This window comes from Macrosteles quadrilineatus, unplaced genomic scaffold (genome assembly GCF_028750875.1).
Source record: "Macrosteles quadrilineatus isolate MER2022 unplaced genomic scaffold, UCM_ALF_1.0 Scaffold_1__1_contigs__length_201487025, whole genome shotgun sequence".
In the NCBI taxonomy this organism is placed as follows: domain Eukaryota; kingdom Metazoa; phylum Arthropoda; class Insecta; order Hemiptera; family Cicadellidae; genus Macrosteles; species Macrosteles quadrilineatus.
The window spans coordinates 112,192,839-112,210,882 of NW_026542594.1; the positions used below are offsets into that span (position 1 = coordinate 112,192,839).

General features: G+C 34.9%; 1 protein-coding gene across 2 annotated transcripts in view; it reads left to right on the forward strand.

The window, feature by feature from the left end:
- LOC128983360 (atrial natriuretic peptide receptor 1-like) overlaps positions 1 to 16,468 on the forward strand; it is a 282,494-nt gene extending 266,026 nt beyond the window's left edge. For both annotated transcript variants that reach the window (XM_054402630.1, XM_054402622.1), the window contains exon 10: positions 16,351 to 16,468. In XM_054402630.1, coding sequence (XP_054258605.1) covers positions 16,351 to 16,462 — 112 coding nt within the window. In that variant the 3' untranslated portion in view covers positions 16,463 to 16,468. The remainder of the gene's footprint in view (positions 1 to 16,350) is intronic.
- The last annotated feature ends 1,576 nt before the right edge of the window (positions 16,469 to 18,044 follow it).

Sequence of the window (18,044 nt, forward strand, 5' to 3'; positions counted from 1 at the left end):
CACCTGTTGCTACGATGTTTTTCTTTTGCCAAGGAAATGAAAAGGAAAGGTTCCATAGCAAAAAATATATATTTGAAGAGATTGTTCCTGTTTTATGTATGTGTTTGTGTGATATCACAGACAAAGGTAGGTATATTGACTGTGGTGATATGCACCTTCAACCGTTGCCACGGTGATGATACTTCGTTTGACCTAGTAGCGTAGTTGACACAATGTATTTAAGTAGCTGGTGTTGTTGTATTTGCTACTGTTGTCCGTGAATTAAAAGATAATTCTGAGGTCGGGAAAAGTGCGTATTGCTGTTGCCACGGTAACAGGTCAAAGGCCGCGTGGTTGGCGTTAACGCTCCTACAGAATGTTTACCTATAGTAGTAGTTAAACACAGACGCTTGGGTGTGTACAGGAATCACTGTTGACCGTTGCTATGGTGACTGGGAGCATGAAACAAACGTCATAATGCAGTGCATAATTTATGATTGGAATGATTTGACATGGTTTAAATACATGCTGTACAATTTCTGCCAGTTAAATTGAGCGTATTCGGAGAAAATCAATTTTAATGTCACCAAAATCTAACTAAGAAAATATATTTTTTCAGTTGAAACGAATTGCTTTAACCCTGCATGAAGGATTTACTTAGTGATTTTGTTTGTTCGATGATGGGGATTATGGGGTTACGCCAAACGTTTATTTCTTGTTACTTATTATTTTTAAATTATTTGTCTATATTTAAACACGCAACCAAATATACACTATACTGTAAGTTGGGTGGTGCAAAAGTAATACTATAAGTTTTCTTACTATAAGGTGGTTGGTGATACTATAAAATGGTTGGTTAAGGTTGATTCTCAAAGTATACAATCCTTTAGTTTCTTTTGGTTTCTATAGATGTAATATCGGACAATGTTCATATTAAACTAAATTTCAGATATAAAATTTGGATACTCATGCGGTTTTACTTTTTCTGATCATTAATGTCCATGATTGCTACAAAATGTATATGTTTGAGCGCGTGAAATCATCATTAAATAAACGTCCATGCATCTAGTAACATATTTTACTGCGTTGAACAATGTTGGCTATAACCACAGATCGTCTTACATCAGGGAATGGGAGTTATAAATCTTACAAACCATTTGCCTTTTTCATCCCCAAGATGGTAAATAGCTGTGTCATCATGCGAAATGCTTTGCCATTAAACGTAAAATTAATGTACGGTTCAGTAAACTTTATATTTAGAATAATTATTGTTAATTATGACGCTAAAATCTGTTGAGTATGTTTTCCACCAAACCCTAAAGCAAGCCGTGGGTGAGGTGTTTCTCCACTTTACAGATAACTGAGTATGCTACTTATTCACACACTTCAGTTGCTATTTACTTTTGCCGCTTTTGCAAGTAAAAACCAAGAAATATTATAGCTCTTACATCTAAATTTGATTTTACATTATAAAAATAAACACACTGTAGATTATTATAATATTCTGTTCCGACACACGACAGGTGATTTTACAATGGGTAATCACAAATAATCATTTGCACTTTTAGATTACAATACATTAGCTAGAATCATAAATATTGAACCAATCTTGTTGCGAATTAACCATATAATGAACAAGCCGTCTGTTTCGTGATAAGGTCTGGATTCGGGACCGATTTACTTTTTCATTTGCATTTCATTTTGATGTCCCAAGAGGCTAAACCAGTATCTGTTCAAATTCATGTACATACATAAATTTAAATATCATCCGATTTAGACGACATTTGGTACAAATGTGTAAGCCTACGTCATTCGAAAGAGTTCGGCATAATCGGGGTATGGTATCGGGGCCTTAGGGTAAAAACTGGATTTTATCTTTTTGAGGAGCTCAAACACTAATAATTCTGTAAATTGAAGGGTTTTGTATGGGTTTTGGCTAGAATGGAATACAAAAAATTAACAATTTTAAATACCCATGTTTTTCTTATGTAGAATAACTAAACTATTTTAGTTTTTTGTGTAGGGATATTTTATTTTATATTCTATTTGTTGTATATTATTCTATAATTATTTTACTAAAGAACACGCTTTATTACCCTCCCTGCATCAGCAAACCTTTATGCTCATTATACCTAATATTTAAATGCAAATAAAATCAGGCAATACAAAATCCTTTAGTTACTGCAGCTGGGGTATTTAATACTAAGATATATTCTTATATTTATCATAAAATGTAACTATAACCTGCTAAACAATACAGCAGGAAAAAAAACAAATATACAAAAAGAACAGTTGCAAAAACGTGTATTTTGGTAGTATAACTAAGTTACTAATTTAATTGCTACTATATCTGCTGTTTATTTCAATTGTGAGAGAATGTTTATACTTCAAATAAAATAATTTACCACATGTAACACCCTATATTGACTGAAAATTGCATCAATTCACAAGTAAGTTTACATTTTATAAACATTTTCAATCCTTAAGTTCTATTATAAATTCGTATTGCATTATGCTTCCAGACTAAAAAAAAGAAAATATTTGTTTATAATTTTGACCAGTTTTCCTTGATTTTAGAATGTTGTTTCAGATGAAACGCCTCAAACGTTTAAGTGCGTATCGATAGTCAAATATTAATTTGTTCGTCCAAAACTCAACCTCAAAAATGTTACATAAGAATATTAACATTTATAGTAAATCAAAAATAAATCCTTGTTACACATTAATTACACTGGCCAACAGCTAACTGTACCACAATGTTGAATTACTGTAAAACTTTAGTTTATACTGACCTATTACCCAAATTTTAATTTAGGTTAGGCCTAGTTTTTGTTTTAGTGACGAGAGCCAAGATCTGTAGAAATAATAAAGTCTGATTAAATCACCATGTAATTATTTATTTTTCATTCACGTTAACTAGCGTAGAATAACGATTATCCATTATACCATAGTAAATTCTTAGGCTAGTGATACCTGTACATGCACATATACAATCATAAGGAAAGCGCTCTATACTCAGGGAAGAAAAGGAGGATCTTCGTTCTGAAATACAAAATAAATTTACTGAGTTAAATATCGGTATACTAAATTAACTAACATATTGAATAAGGTAAATACAATTGTTTAACACGAGGCAAGAGGTTATGATTAGCAAGTATTTGAAAATATTATGATTGTCTTGCAGATTAACTAAATCTTTGTTGGATTCTGTTAAACATTTAATACTTCTGATTGATATAAAGGATATTTTACAATGGATGTGCTCGGATAATTATAATTACAACTTTTTACAATAGATCTACTCACATTTTCTAACGGCCTCCTATATTTCCGCTCTCTTAAAAAAAAAAAAAAAAAAAAACTATGTCGAGATTGATCTGTACAACAAGGGCTACCAACCTAACCAACCTAAGGCAATAGATTAGCAACAATTAGTTCACTGATTATAACTTAATTAAATTTTTCCTACTGTCAAAAATCTATATAAGTTGCTGTATTATAAGATGGTTCGGGAGTCACATTTACCGCTTCAACTAATTAAAAATAATATAAAAAAATGTAAATAAATAGTTTGTAAAGGTAAACAGTTGTGCTCTTTTTAACTGAAAACATTCAATAAAATGGTCTTTATTCTTAATTCCTTATTTTTGTTTTATTTCTTTATTCATTAAACTTTGTTCTCCTTACCTGAGTAAAGATAGTAAATTAAAGCTATAAAGGTAAGAATGACAGGTTTTCCATTTTAGGTAATAATATCGAGCGTCTTATGCTAATTGATTGGCTCTTCAGTAAAATAGGTTATATTTTATATTTTCCAAATAAATGCTTTCAACGTTGTTAATGATAGATAGTATGAGTGATTAGTTTTTACAAAATAAAAGAGATGAAAAACAATTGATGGTTTATTAACATGGTTGAGAACAAAAAAACTGATAAAATGTAAACAAGTAAGTAAATAAATCATAACAATTAATAAGACATATGATTTTATCCTCAAATGGCAGGCAGTAGAGTGTATAGAGTAGAGAGTGTGGCATAGAGTACTTCTAACATACTCCCCCCCCAAATTGCAACAGGGAACTGGGCAATTTTATTCTGTGACAGGAAGAGGGCTTGAGTGTTCCAGTAGCTGTCTTCAGTGTTACCAAACGAATGAGGTTGTCAGGTCCGGGATTTTTAGTTGACTCTTTTAGTGGGAGTTGTAACAACATATCTTCCTCTTTCAGTCATAGAGTGCGTCGGTTGAAAGTGTTCTTCACTTGTTTGATTTTCAGGAGATAAAACCTGAACTGGATCTTTAGCAAAATCCTCCTGTTCCCAAAACTTCTGAAGTAAATCATCTACTTTGTTCTCCAGTAGGCAATGATACATTGATGATTTATTGTCATTGATGAAAAGTCCACACGGCCCAGATAACACCCAACCAAAGATGGTTGATTGAGCGATAGGAGATAGAGGCGGACCCTTGATAAGTCCAGGAAGAATGATACTTCCATAAACATCAGCTCCAAGTATCAAATCTACAGATCCAGGGGTCATGAAATCTTGATCAGCTAGTTGAAGCTCCTTGATATGATGCCAGTTAGATTTACCTGGTGTCATAGTAGGTAAATTAGCCGTGAGTTTTGGCAGAATATGTGCTGTTAACGGACAGATGACTTTGTCGTTAGATGTACTCCCAATGTTAATGGACACTAATCCACGAGTAGTTGATGATTGATTTCCTCCGATACCGATAAGAGAGAGTGATGATGAGGAGCGTTCAATATGAAGAGTCTGCACTAGATGCTCGCTGATAAAGGAAATTTCGGAGCCTTGGTCTATTAGAGCTCTACATACAATGTTGTTACCTTTCGGGCTGATTACTCTAACTTGAGCAGTAGCTAAAAGAACTGTGTGTCGATTTACAGTGGGAAGAGAGTGATTTGAGGAAACTTGTGGTGTGTTTGATGGTTTGCTTTCAGAATTTGGTGGATTTGGGGGTCGATTAGTGGATTTGATTTGACTACATATATCAAACGATTTACTGACAGCATCATGAATCAATGTATGGTGGCGATTACCACATTTCACACATGATTTTTGAGATCGGCATTCTTTGAGCAAGTGAGGGCCAAGACAGTTGAAACATAACCTGTTACTTGATAAGAAGTCTTTCCTTTGATCTGGTGTTTTAGCATGGAACTCTTTGCAATATGCTATGTAATGAACATTACTACACTGTTTACATACATATTTTCGTTTAGATTCAGCTACCAAAGCTGTGTTGATGTTTGGATAATGCTGAGGATTACCTTGATGTTTTGGTAGATTTATCATTCCATTCGAGTGAGACACTTCCCTGGCTTCGATGTTTTCCAAAGCCCGTACACGTCCCTCGATGAAGGTCTGTAGGTCTTGCAATGATGATGGTTCTGTCGATACGCCTTGGTGAAGCTCCCATGCCTCGTGTGTATCAGGATCTAGACGATGAACAGTCAGATATACTAAGATGTGATCCCATTGATCGATCGGCGAGCCAAGAGATTTAAGTGAGCCCAAACTCTCATTTACAGTTGAGATCAGATGATTAAGACCTTTGGCAGATTTTTGTTTTAAAGGTTGGATATTGAAAATGTCATCTAGATGTTTGTTAATCAAGACCCGTCTGTTTTCAAATCTAGCTACTAGTTTTTCCCAAGCTGGAATAAAGTTTTCCTCAGTGATTTGAAAACAAGATATCAACTGAGCAGCCTCGCCTACCAAGCTATTTTTGAGGTAATGTAATCTAATGTAATCTTGTTACATCAGTTAAATCAGGATTAGAAATTACTAAAGAATCGAAAAGATCGCTAAACGGTTTCCAGGATTGATAATCTCCTGCAAACTGTGGCAAAGATATTTGAGGCAATTTTGGTCTGAGAAAAGAGTTGGATTTACTACTTTCTGTAATACTTGCATTTTGGAGAGATGACGTTGAGACTAAGTCAAGGAGGTCCAGCATTTCCGATTTGTTGATGAGGTAAGCTTCTTTTCCGCGGCTGTAGTGGTCTTCATTTAGATAGTCGAGATTTTCTAGCAATTCGGGCTTTGACTCACAGATCCTTTCGTGATCTTTGTCAAACTTTTTCCAGTCTGCTTCCAAAACTTCAAGTCTTGTTTGTAGTTGAGCCTTAGTTATAGTAGATGTATCTTTGTTTTTGAAAAAGGCTGAAGCATTTTCCAGGTGTTGTAATCTTGATTTTTGGAGTTTTATTTTTGATTCCAGTGATGCCATAATGATAATGAATTTTCAAATTTTGGTAGACATAAAATAAATTTTGATGAATAAAATTTCAGTGATATAGATACAAGTGTTTTGATATGTTGCTGTTCCGGCTCGATTTAGGACCAATAATGTTAATGATAGATAGTATGAGTGATTAGTTTTTACAAAATAAAAGAGATGAAAAACAATTGATGGTTTATTAACATGGTTGAGAACAAAAAACTGATAAAATGTAAACAAGTAAGTAAATAGATCATAACAATTAATAAGACATATGATTTTATCCTCAAATGGCAGGCAGTAGAGTGTATAGAGTAGAGAGTGTGGCATAGAGTACTTCTAACAAACGTGTTAAACCTTCATATCTACGACACAATTGCCATTTCTTGTGTTTTTGAAGTTTCTTATTCTCTAAAGAACATAGCACTAAGTTCCCATTAATTTTTAATGATCTAAAAGTTTTTTCGTGTTTCCTTAACCCTTTAAAATTTTATTACAATATTCTCTACTGGTATAACTTCTAATCAAAGGATTTAAGTTAAGTTGTAGAGGGAATTCAATGTTAAGGATGATTTAACTCCAAACGATTTACTAACAAAAACAGAAAACTTATTTCCAGAGTGGGGGGGGGGAGAAAATACATTTATGCACCTAGGTGTTCAGCGTGTTGTGTGAGACTCCTGAATTAATCAAACTACCATTTGAACAACATACCTATCTATTCTGTCGGGCATTAAAATGCACAATGTATATAAAAACCTATCTTATACTATAATATATTTGCCGTCAACATTCCTTATGTCTATTTAACCGTAGCTTACGTCTCTATAAACGTTCACCAAACGACAAAATGAAGGTGATATATATTTATTTTTTCTTCAAATTAGTCCTCAAATATATCTGTTAAACCCACGATACTTTAATCTGATTCTTGTATAGATATTTAACCCTCAACAATATAAATTCGTTCTATTTTAATCAGATATATAAACATTTGTTTTCATTACACACTTCGAATGTGAGAACTGGAGTCTGACATATTACATATTACGTCGCTCAGTCAAAACTCTGTTCTGTTGACAGGCTAACATTCATCATTGTCGTTTCTGATGCAGAAGAAATACCCTTATACTGAACAGTAAACATGTATTAGTTATGTCGAAAATACTTTTAATCAATATACAAAGTGTACTATTTTTAGTTAATTCACGTATACGTTTATACTTTATTTTGTAAATATACCCTGTTACTGAAATCTTCCTTTTTACGTTTTGGTGTATTTATGGTGATTAAAGATCGTTTTACCTGTACTGTAAAGAATAAGGTAACATTAATTACCATAGACCAATCTGTCAATTGATATGACAGTATGATACAACGTGTCCATCCACTAGAGAGGGTGTTGTGTGCCAATCCCACACGGGAAGATTGGTGTAGCTGAATGTGAGGTTGGGAGAAATCCAACAGAAAATAAATCCCTTGGGTGGGTCAAATTGGTGCAGCTCCTTCATTCATGTGAGAAAAATCTTTCCACTTTTGGTTAAAATATTATTAAATGTTATTTATATGAAACTGGCTACATTCTTTTAGTGTAAGTTTCTGCATTGAATACAGAAGCTTATTTACTTAGGAAACATGACGGGGTAGGTAAAGCAGGGTTTTAGAGTGAGAATAGGAGTTCTAAGTATTGTCAGAATATTGTTTTGTTAAATTTCAATAACAATTGATTGTGAGTTTGTAGTTGAAGACACATGGTTGCTGCTATAAATAATAAAAAGTTACCTCCATAAGCTTCATCTGTGGTTCTCCCCTTAGGAACACACGCCAAATTGCTTAAACAGGAGGGGGAGTTCAAGCATATCATTGTCGTCACGTTAGCACATATGTTAGCACATATTGTCCGTGCAAATTGGCATTGACGTCAAAATATATTAATTAAATTGCATGTAGAGTCCATACAGTTTTTTTTTTTTTTTTTTTCTATTGAGATCCTATTTAACTAACACATTATTTTAAGGTCCGACATCCTAACACTCACTTTTCCATAAGGATATACTATATTTTTTTGTAAAACAAGCCTTTACTTTAACAATTTTAAATCGTTGGCACGAATAATACATTTTATTATGAGTTTGACAGGATTTCCGTTATGTATATTTATCCAATGATACATTGATTTAGAATTATTTTTATTTTATAACATGGTATAAGACTAAATAAGTAATGAGCAAATATTACATGAAAAGGTTGAATTTCCAAACGGAAATCAGGCAACTATATTGATTTAGACTATCACCCACAATAAACTAATGCCCCCCTACAAGATATCGGTCTCCTTGGCAGATCCTTTGGAAGATATAAATGGTTACCACAAATCATTGAAAGTGGCTGTAAAGAGCGTTCGATATACTGCCAGTAAGTGTAATCGACCGGAGGAAATTGTTTCATCTTATCTGTTACTCCTGAAGTGATCAACCGAAGTCTCCAACAGTGATAAATCAACTAATTCTGCAATTATTGATTGGACATGTAACGTAGGGTACTTCTTACTAAATACCGCTTAGTCTATACATAACCTAGTGTGAAATCCGTCCTCAAATTTGAACAAATCCCATGTAGTAAACGTGAACACATTTATATAGTGTTTGACAGTAATATATTATGTCCATCTTAATGTGTTACTTTAAACAAAAAACCAAAAATAAACGTGATATATAATGCACGCCCATAAACAAAACATTGTTTCGATAATGGTTAAAATATTTTTCATTTAATTATTACATGGACTATGTATATTACACCTCTATAAATAAATACGAAGAAACTGCAGTGTAATAAGTGATGATTTATTGTTAAAAACTATTTATCCGCAAATCATCGTGAGTGATTATTTTACCTCTCTGGAATATTAAATATTCTCTTAGCTTCCCCAAAACTTTTTACATACCTCATTGATTCCGAGAGATGAGGCGTAGAGAAAGGAAATAAATCCTCAACTGACTCCCGTGCCACCCTTATTGCGTCGTCTTCCTGCCATGGTAGACACACTGCCACAGTTAGTAGAGACACTGCCACAGTAGAGACACTGCCACAGTAGAGACACTGCCACAGTAGAGACACTGCCACAGTATAGACACTGCCACAGTAGAGGACACTGCCACAGTAGATACTGTAGGCTCTACATTGTTTATCAAAACTGTTTTCATGGGATTAACAAAAAAATATGTACATTCGTCCATACCCAGGCAGCAGCAATCTTAGGGACTAATCGAATTTCCATTTTCCTGATAAGATTTTCCCTAAAATATTTCCTTAGACATGTCAGATTCATTCCCAATAGAATAGCATCGTGTTTATGTGTACTTAGATTTTCTGCCACGAGGAAGGTTATAAAATGTCTTTTTAGTGTAATGTTTATAGATTAGTAAGAAAAAAATAGACAACAATATGATCGAAATATATATACATAAACATGCAAACTAGAGAGTTGACTTATTCTCAATAACGGATAGCAGGGGAATTTGAAGTCTCCCTTACCATTACGCGTACAACAACACTTTGAATAGTTAATCAAGCTGTACAAAATTGTATATAATGACATGCTTTAAACTTTATGCTTTAAGAGCAAACAAAGGAAAGCCAATTTTTACTCCATAAAACCCCGTTTGAATGCGTTTAAATAAACTTAGGTTTATGTATATAAAAAAGCTTTCTAGGGAATTATTGTTCTTTATAGATTATGCTGTATGCATTTTGTTTTACAACTTTCTCATCTTGGATACACTTGTAAAATTTTAACTGACCTCCATCGTTGTTGTGCTCCGCCGTTGGTATCAAGTATGGACTTTAAGGCATTTAGATACTGTAACGGGTGGCGATTTTTATCCTTTTATTATACAGTTATAGATTGTTTTGTTAAACACCGTTTAAAATTTATATTATAAATTATTAATATGAAATATTGGACGGATGATCCATTAAGGGATTGAGCCTGAGCCGACGCCTTGCCTCACCTTTAGCTGCTTATCGCCATGGCAACGTTTGAATACCGAGACATCCAGGCTCACAGACGCTGTTCATTTCTACTTTCTCTTGTAACGCAAAACGCCTTATTTAATTAAGTTTAAACATAGTCACCAGTTTAACGAACACTGTGATCTTGCAATGTGTGTTTGCTATCAATACGTGTCCAAACGCCTTTATCGTATACTAGAAAGTGCTTAGTGTTTACAAGATTGTAAGGAAATACGTCTTGTACAAATAGTGAGGCGTTGACTAAGTTTTAAGTACAGGAACATATCTGACAGCTTACATTCTATAGTAAAAAATTTTTAAGTGTTTTCTCCGCTGATAATTTATTGAAAATTCATAAAAAAATATAATTAAAATGTTTAGTCCTGAAAAAAAAAACTATACCATGTTTTGGTAAACTTTGTACAGGGTGGGGCAGCAAAACTTCCTTTTTTCAAAGCTCAATAAAACTCATTTTATGAGGCAGACAAACTTTATTTTGTTTTTATAATGTAAGGACATTCCTACAGTTTTGTTTTACGTAGTTTTAAAGAGTAATTCATGCAGGTGACGTCCCTCATTCTAGACACATTGAGTATACCGATTTCTGATGTTTGTCATTACCCTTTCAAGCATAGCAGGCGTTATGTTGGCAATTTATCCCTGGTTTTTTTTTTTTTAATCTTGAAGGGTTCTTGGACGGTTCACATAAATGCGGAACTTCAAAAAACCAAAACCCCATAGAAAACATATCAAGGGGACAAATCGGGAGATTGATTCAGGTCATTGCAAATCACCCCTGATTGAAATAAGGCGATTTGACAGTTCCTGCACAGTCACCATCTTGTATGGATGGAAATGTAAGTCTTCATGAAAATTTCTAGTTACAGAACGATTGGGCAGAGGCATGTTTGAGCGCTGGACGCCTTGGTGTTCGCGACATTGAAGCTCTCACTGCCTCAATGTTCTCAGGTGATCTAATGGGCCATGGGACTGCAGTTTTTGGTTTTGTTGCACTTGCAGTTTGTCTAAACGTATTGAGCCACATAAAAATTGATTTCCGGTCCGGAACAGGGGCCAACGGGGCTAAATTAAACCGATTCCGAAAGGCGCGCTGGCCTGCAATCACTGATCCACTCGAAAAGTAGGCCTCAACAGCAAACACACGCTCCTCACTGTTCCAACCCATAATGGCGACTAAACTGTGCAAGGACAAAACTTTATAGCCTCGCCTCTCGAACGAGACTGCTAGCTCTTCGCTATGACATGAACAAACAAAATGGCGCACATAAAAAAAAAGAAGTTATGCTGCCCCACCCTGTATTTTTAGTACCGGTATGCTGATTATTTTAAGTTTTTTTTATTTATTTGTAGCAAAAAAAACTAAACCTTCTCAAAAGTTTTAATTTTGTGTACATTTACTAGCTTCTTAGACAAATTAAAGGTAGCGAATAACAATACACCTATTTAAAATGCAACCTCAAATGTATAAATTATATTGCTTTGATAAAAAAAATGAATTAACTGTTTTTATCCTAGCTTGTGGCATATAAGTATGGCACTTCATAAAATGATCTATGGCAAAGTAAAATTGAAATATACAGTGAGAACAAGAGAGGAAAAGATAGTGATGATGACGATGGCGATTGCGATGGCAGTAGCATTGGCAGAGCAATCAGCAGCCGGCAATCAGCTCACGATTTATTTGGTCTCTCTCCACTCTACGACTCACCGCAATCATGGCTCCTCCTCCTCCCCCCCCCCCCACCACAAACCCTCACTCTGCCATTCACATCATCATACTAAATACCTTAACTCATGAGTGAAATTGACTATATAAAAACATGATGTGCCCACGATATTTGGCCTATTTTTCATTACTTTTTATTAAAATCCTCTATTCTCTACTATGGGCTAAATTAAACTTATGCATAAACTAGTACTACGGGACTGAAGATTGTTCTGTGGTATTTGATTTGTTTCGAAGGTTTAAAATATAAAATTGAAATATTCACGGACTTTCGTTTCCATACAACAATAAAATTCCAAAAATCCTGTTTAAAGTCATTAATAAAATAAGGTACGATTAGGGCCTACATGAAACAATTTCACCTAGTATTAGTGCTATTTATACAACATATATTTTGTTTTGCAATTTTTAATCTTAAGTCATTAAAAAAACTAAGTAAACCCGCATCACTGGCTGAGCTAACAAAAAATACCAAAATAAAAATCTGCCCTTGAAACCCACATTATAACAAGACATAACACATTATTGCAAAATTGCTGTCCTCAGTTGTATTATGCTGTATATCAATTTCGGTGTATTTCTAAGCTGATAATATTACAACAATATCCTATTTAATGGTCAAACTTATAATTATTTATCCAGGCAGATTTAACTGTGATGAAATTACAGTTATCTCAGATATGTATTTTTATTGAGTTTGAATTAATAACAGATTTAAAATTCTGTTTTCGCATAAAATGAAGTATAAACTATTAACCCTTGTATGTATTCCAATGCAATCGTAGTTTTAAAATTACTTTTTCAAACCGATTTTTACACAAACCAAACACTGTAAAAGCTGATTTCAAACTGTCATAAGGGGTTTACAAATAAAAATACAGAGTTTTTGTCAAATAAATATATAATTATATAATAAATAAATAATTATATATAAATATATAATTTCCTCATGTTATAACAATTAAATTTCTTAACCGAATGGAATATTATTTAAGTTGGGCCAAGATTTATAATTGCAATAGTTCATCTCTTACAATATTTTAGGTTTTAATCTTAAGGTTTTTAATTTGATCAACAGGTGGTATTTGTAATGCATATCAAAATAGTTAGCTAGAACATCCAATAGTAAATGCTGGAAAGCAAAAAAATCATCTGATATTAAAGTTAAACAGTTTATGTGATTAAGACTTTTTTTCTAGTTCAAGCTTTTTATTTGTCATAACATAGTTATATTTTTTATTGGGTTGACATTTTTTTGTTCATCATATATCTGACAATGGCGCTACCAAAACATTTTGGCAAAATTAATTTAACAAGAAAACACTTCATGATTAGAACTAATTTCTTTAGTTTGCAACTGTTTATTGGTTTCAGACCTTTTTTATAAGGTAATGTGGGAATAATGATACTCTGATTAAGTTTAATCAATTGAATTATGAAAGGATAAAGTTCCAATAAGAGAATCCCAGTTTATAATATTCTACACAAAAGGCGTTTGAAAATTGAAATCTGGATTGACTTAGCCTACCCTTTGTAATGCGATTCATTGTTTTCACTATGACCCAAGCATATCTCTATCCTACAATTCATGTTTACATTTATGTTTTTTATATTAAATATTTTTTGCGAATTGGCGATTGATTGTAATTTTAAAGTAAAATATATTTAACTTAGTTTAGGGATTTTTTATTTATCCGTAATTATTAACAGACGTTATAGTGCGGTTTTTGTTGCAAATTGTTAAAATAAGAACACTAATAATCTATAATAGGTATATAGCTTTAATGTGGTTATTACTAAGATAATATATATATTTTTTAATTCTAGTTATTTTCTGTAATAGACCATACAGAAAAAATGACTTACTTGCTTTGTTTTGTGGAACGTTTTTTGACTCAATCAAGCAGGATTATTTATATAATCAATTGTAAAGCCAACGCAATAAATTAAGACTAGCTTAACTATCTGGGACAAAGCCGCTTAATAGTCTGTTGAGATTAGTTAATCAATATTCAAAGATTCAATTTAATGCAATAGGTGTTACAAACAGTTTAATATTTTCTATCATGCAATTTTCGTGTTACTGTTCCTCAGAATTTCTGTGATGCTACTGCTAGGTAATAGATAGTTTTGTTGCAAGATATATTTTATTTATAAGCTTTTTCAAATCAGATGCGATCACAAATTCATTTTAAAACAAATGTTTTGGTCATTAAAATTATGTTAAGTTATTTTGATAATAACTGTTATTTTATTTGTATGAGTCCATTAGCATGAGCATTTAGGTTTTATAGTTCGATTACTAGCTCAACTCTGTGTTATTCTCAGGACAAACTAGACGTTAATTATAGTTTTCTTCCATCTCCCTACGTAATTAAAATACTACCCACAACAATCAATTTTACTATTTTAGAAACTGTGTCAAATTTTAAATTTGTGACAAATTACTTAATTACTTTTTCAGAATTCTACTATTCTCATAAAAGTTATGGTTAACAAGTTTTACAGGTTAGAACTCTTGATTCTTAGAAGACTACTGTTTTCTTAATTAGCGGTGTCTAATCATATTTCACTTTGTAGGGTTTTTGCGACAATTTATCCCTCGATAATAAATGCGATCCCACTCTAGTCAACGGGAACAATTTGTTAAAGCCGAAATAAAAACAAATATCAACAAGGTGAAACTTATGCACGGGTTTACCTGAGATTTTTTATTCTAGATATTGAGTGTGCAATAAATCATTCGATACTCTTACACTGAGACAATTTCTGGCCTTACTCCAAATCATTCGCAATAAATTGAAGACGATCTCTCATGTTAGTCAATGTTGATGCATAAAATAAAGTACACATAGCTATTCACTTATATTTAGTCTCAGACGCCCTTCAAAGGTACCAGGTTTGTTTAATACATTACGTTAAAACGAGGCGTTATTGATTAATAAACAGAACAGTAAACCTGCATCATTTTAATTAGTGTTTAGTGTTTAGTGTTTGGGTGACGTGCCCTTAAACACTTCGCCTCTACAAAAAATACCTGATTAATTGACTAATTTTGAATAAGTTACTTCAAAAATATAAATAAAATGTTTGACAAATCATATATAATGGTTAGTCCAAAAAATAGATACTGACATTAACTCTACTTATTATTCAGTGGGGTTAACCATAGATTTGTGAACTAATAACGAACATATCCAGGACTAGTGGTTCAAAACAGATTTCTGGGAGAATTGCACCATAGACTTAGAACATCTATCACAAAATATACTACAAAAGGGATAACAGTCAGTTCCATAGATTGCAGACAGTGACATCAAAGGCTCCGTTGACCTATGATGAGGCATGTGCAATGTAAATGAGGTATAGACCACAATTCCCTTGTGGTTTCCTCTAGCCATATGTTAAACCATCCATAAAATAATCTGAAAATATTTGTTTACTGAGTTATAAATGAATTTGAATTAGGGTTTATCAATGAGCTAAATTGTTTGGATTCATAACAAACGTCTCCGATTATACAAAAATTTCAGGTACTAACGAATCAGCAAGGTCAGCAGTGATTTTATTATACAATGTGAAGAAAAATGATTTAAGAGAGTAATAAAAATATATTTTTTAGCAGCTTTCTACAATTTCTTACGGCAAAATACATTGATGCTAAATTAATTTTACGGGTGATTACTACTGCATCGCTTCCTGTAAGTGATTATTCAGTGCTCAAACTTTACTAGACTGTACTAGCGCGTTAACTCTGGGACACGAGAGACTTTCTTCAGGATATTTGTATTGTACACTTTATATTGTAACTACTACTTTATACACATTACTTACTACTTTATACACATTAGCATCCGCCATATCAATCCGTAAATAAACCATTTTACGTTTTCGTGTTGTGCAAACTATTAGGAGAAAAGGTGTAACCTCCTTGTCAATTGTTACACAGTGCACACAGCACTCACCTTCCTCACGGTATTGTGCATTAGTGTAGAAACTACGAGGTTACAAACTCTATCACATGTTTATTTATTTTTATTTTACAACCAACGGACATTCATACAACAAATATTGTGGAAACTACAAGCTGGTGGCTGAGATAGCCTCTATGACGTGGCGTGTCAACTACCAAGACATAGTGAGGGTCCCCCCAGGCAAACTACGTGGTAGTGTGTACAGCCTTGTGTGACGTAGCTAACTATATCACATGTGTTACAGACACTACAAGCTGGAGGCTGAGATAGCCTCTATGACGTCGCGTGTCAACTACCGAGACATAGTGAGTGAGGGTCCCCCCAGGCAAACTACGTGGTAGTGTGTACAGCCTTGTGTGACGTAGCTAACTATATCACATGTGTTACAGACACTACAAGCTGGAGGCTGAGATAGCCTCTATGACGTGGCGTGTCAACTACCAAGACATAGTGAGGGTCCCCCCAGGCAAACTACGTGGTAGTGTGTACAGCCTTGTGTGACGTAGCTAACTATATCACATGTGTTACAGACACTACAAGCTGGAGGCTGAGATAGCCTCTATGACGTGGCGTGTCAACTACCAAGACATAGTGAGGGTCCCCCCAGGCAAACTACGTGGTAGTGTGTACAGCCTTGTGTGACGTAGCTAACTATATCACATGTGTTACAGACACTACAAGCTGGAGGCTGAGATAGCCTCTATGACGTCGCGTGTCAACTACCGAGACATAGTGAGGGTCCCCCCAGGCAAACTACGTGGTAGTGTGTACAGCCTTGTGTGACGTAGCTAACTATATCACATGTGTTACAGACACTACAAGCTGGAGGCTGAGATAGCCTCTATGACGTGGCGTGTCAACTACCGAGACATAGTGAGGGTCCCCCCAGGCAAACTACGTGGTAGTGTGTACAGCCTTGTGTGACGTAGCTAACTATATCACATGTGTTACAGACACTACAAGCTGGAGGCTGAGATAGCCTCTATGACGTCGCGTGTCAACTACCGAGACATAGTGAGGGTCCCCCCAGGCAAACTACGTGGTAGTGTGTACAGCCTTGTGTGACGTAGCTAACTATATCACATGTGTTACAGACACTACAAGCTGGTGGCTGAGATAGCCTCTATGACGTCGCGTGTCAACTACCGAGACATAGTGAGGGTCCCCCCAGGCAAACTACGTAGTAGTGTGTACAGCCTTGTGTGACGTAGCTAACTATATCACATGTGTTACAGACACTACAAGCTGGAGGCTGAGATAGCCTCTATGACGTCGCGTGTCAACTACCGAGACATAGTGAGGGTCCCCCCAGGCAAACTACGTGGTAGTGTGTACAGCCTTGTGTGACATAGCTAACTATATCACATGTGTTACAGACACTACAAGCTGGAGGCTGAGATAGCCTCTATGACGTCGCGTGTCAACTACCGAGACATAGTGAGGGTCCCCCCAGGCAAACTACGTGGTAGTGTGTACAGCCTTGTGTGACATAGCTAACTATATCACATGTGTTACAGACACTACAAGCTGAAGGCTGAGATAGCCTCTATGACGTCGCGTGTCAACTACCGAGACATAGTGAGGGTCCCCCCAGGCAAACTACGTGGTAGTGTGTACAGCCTTGTGTGACATAGCTAACTATATCACATGTGTTACAGACACTACAAGCTGGAGGCTGAGATAGCCTCTATGACGTGGCGTGTCAACTACCGAGACATAGTGAGGGTCCCCCCAGGCAAACTGCGTGGTAGTGTGTACAGCCTTGTGTGACATAGCTAACTATATCACATGTGTTACAGACACTACAAGCTGGAGGCTGAGATAGCCTCTATGACGTGGCGTGTCAACTACCGAGACATAGTGAGGGTCCCCCCAGGCAAACTACGTGGTAGTGTGTACAGCCTTGTGTGACATAGCTAACTATATCACATGTGTTACAGACACTACAAGCTGGAGGCTGAGATAGCCTCTATGACGTGGCGTGTCAACTACCGAGACATAGTGAGGGTCCCCCCAGGCAAACTACGTGGTAGTGTGTACAGCCTTGTGTGACATAGCTAACTATATCACATGTGTTACAGAC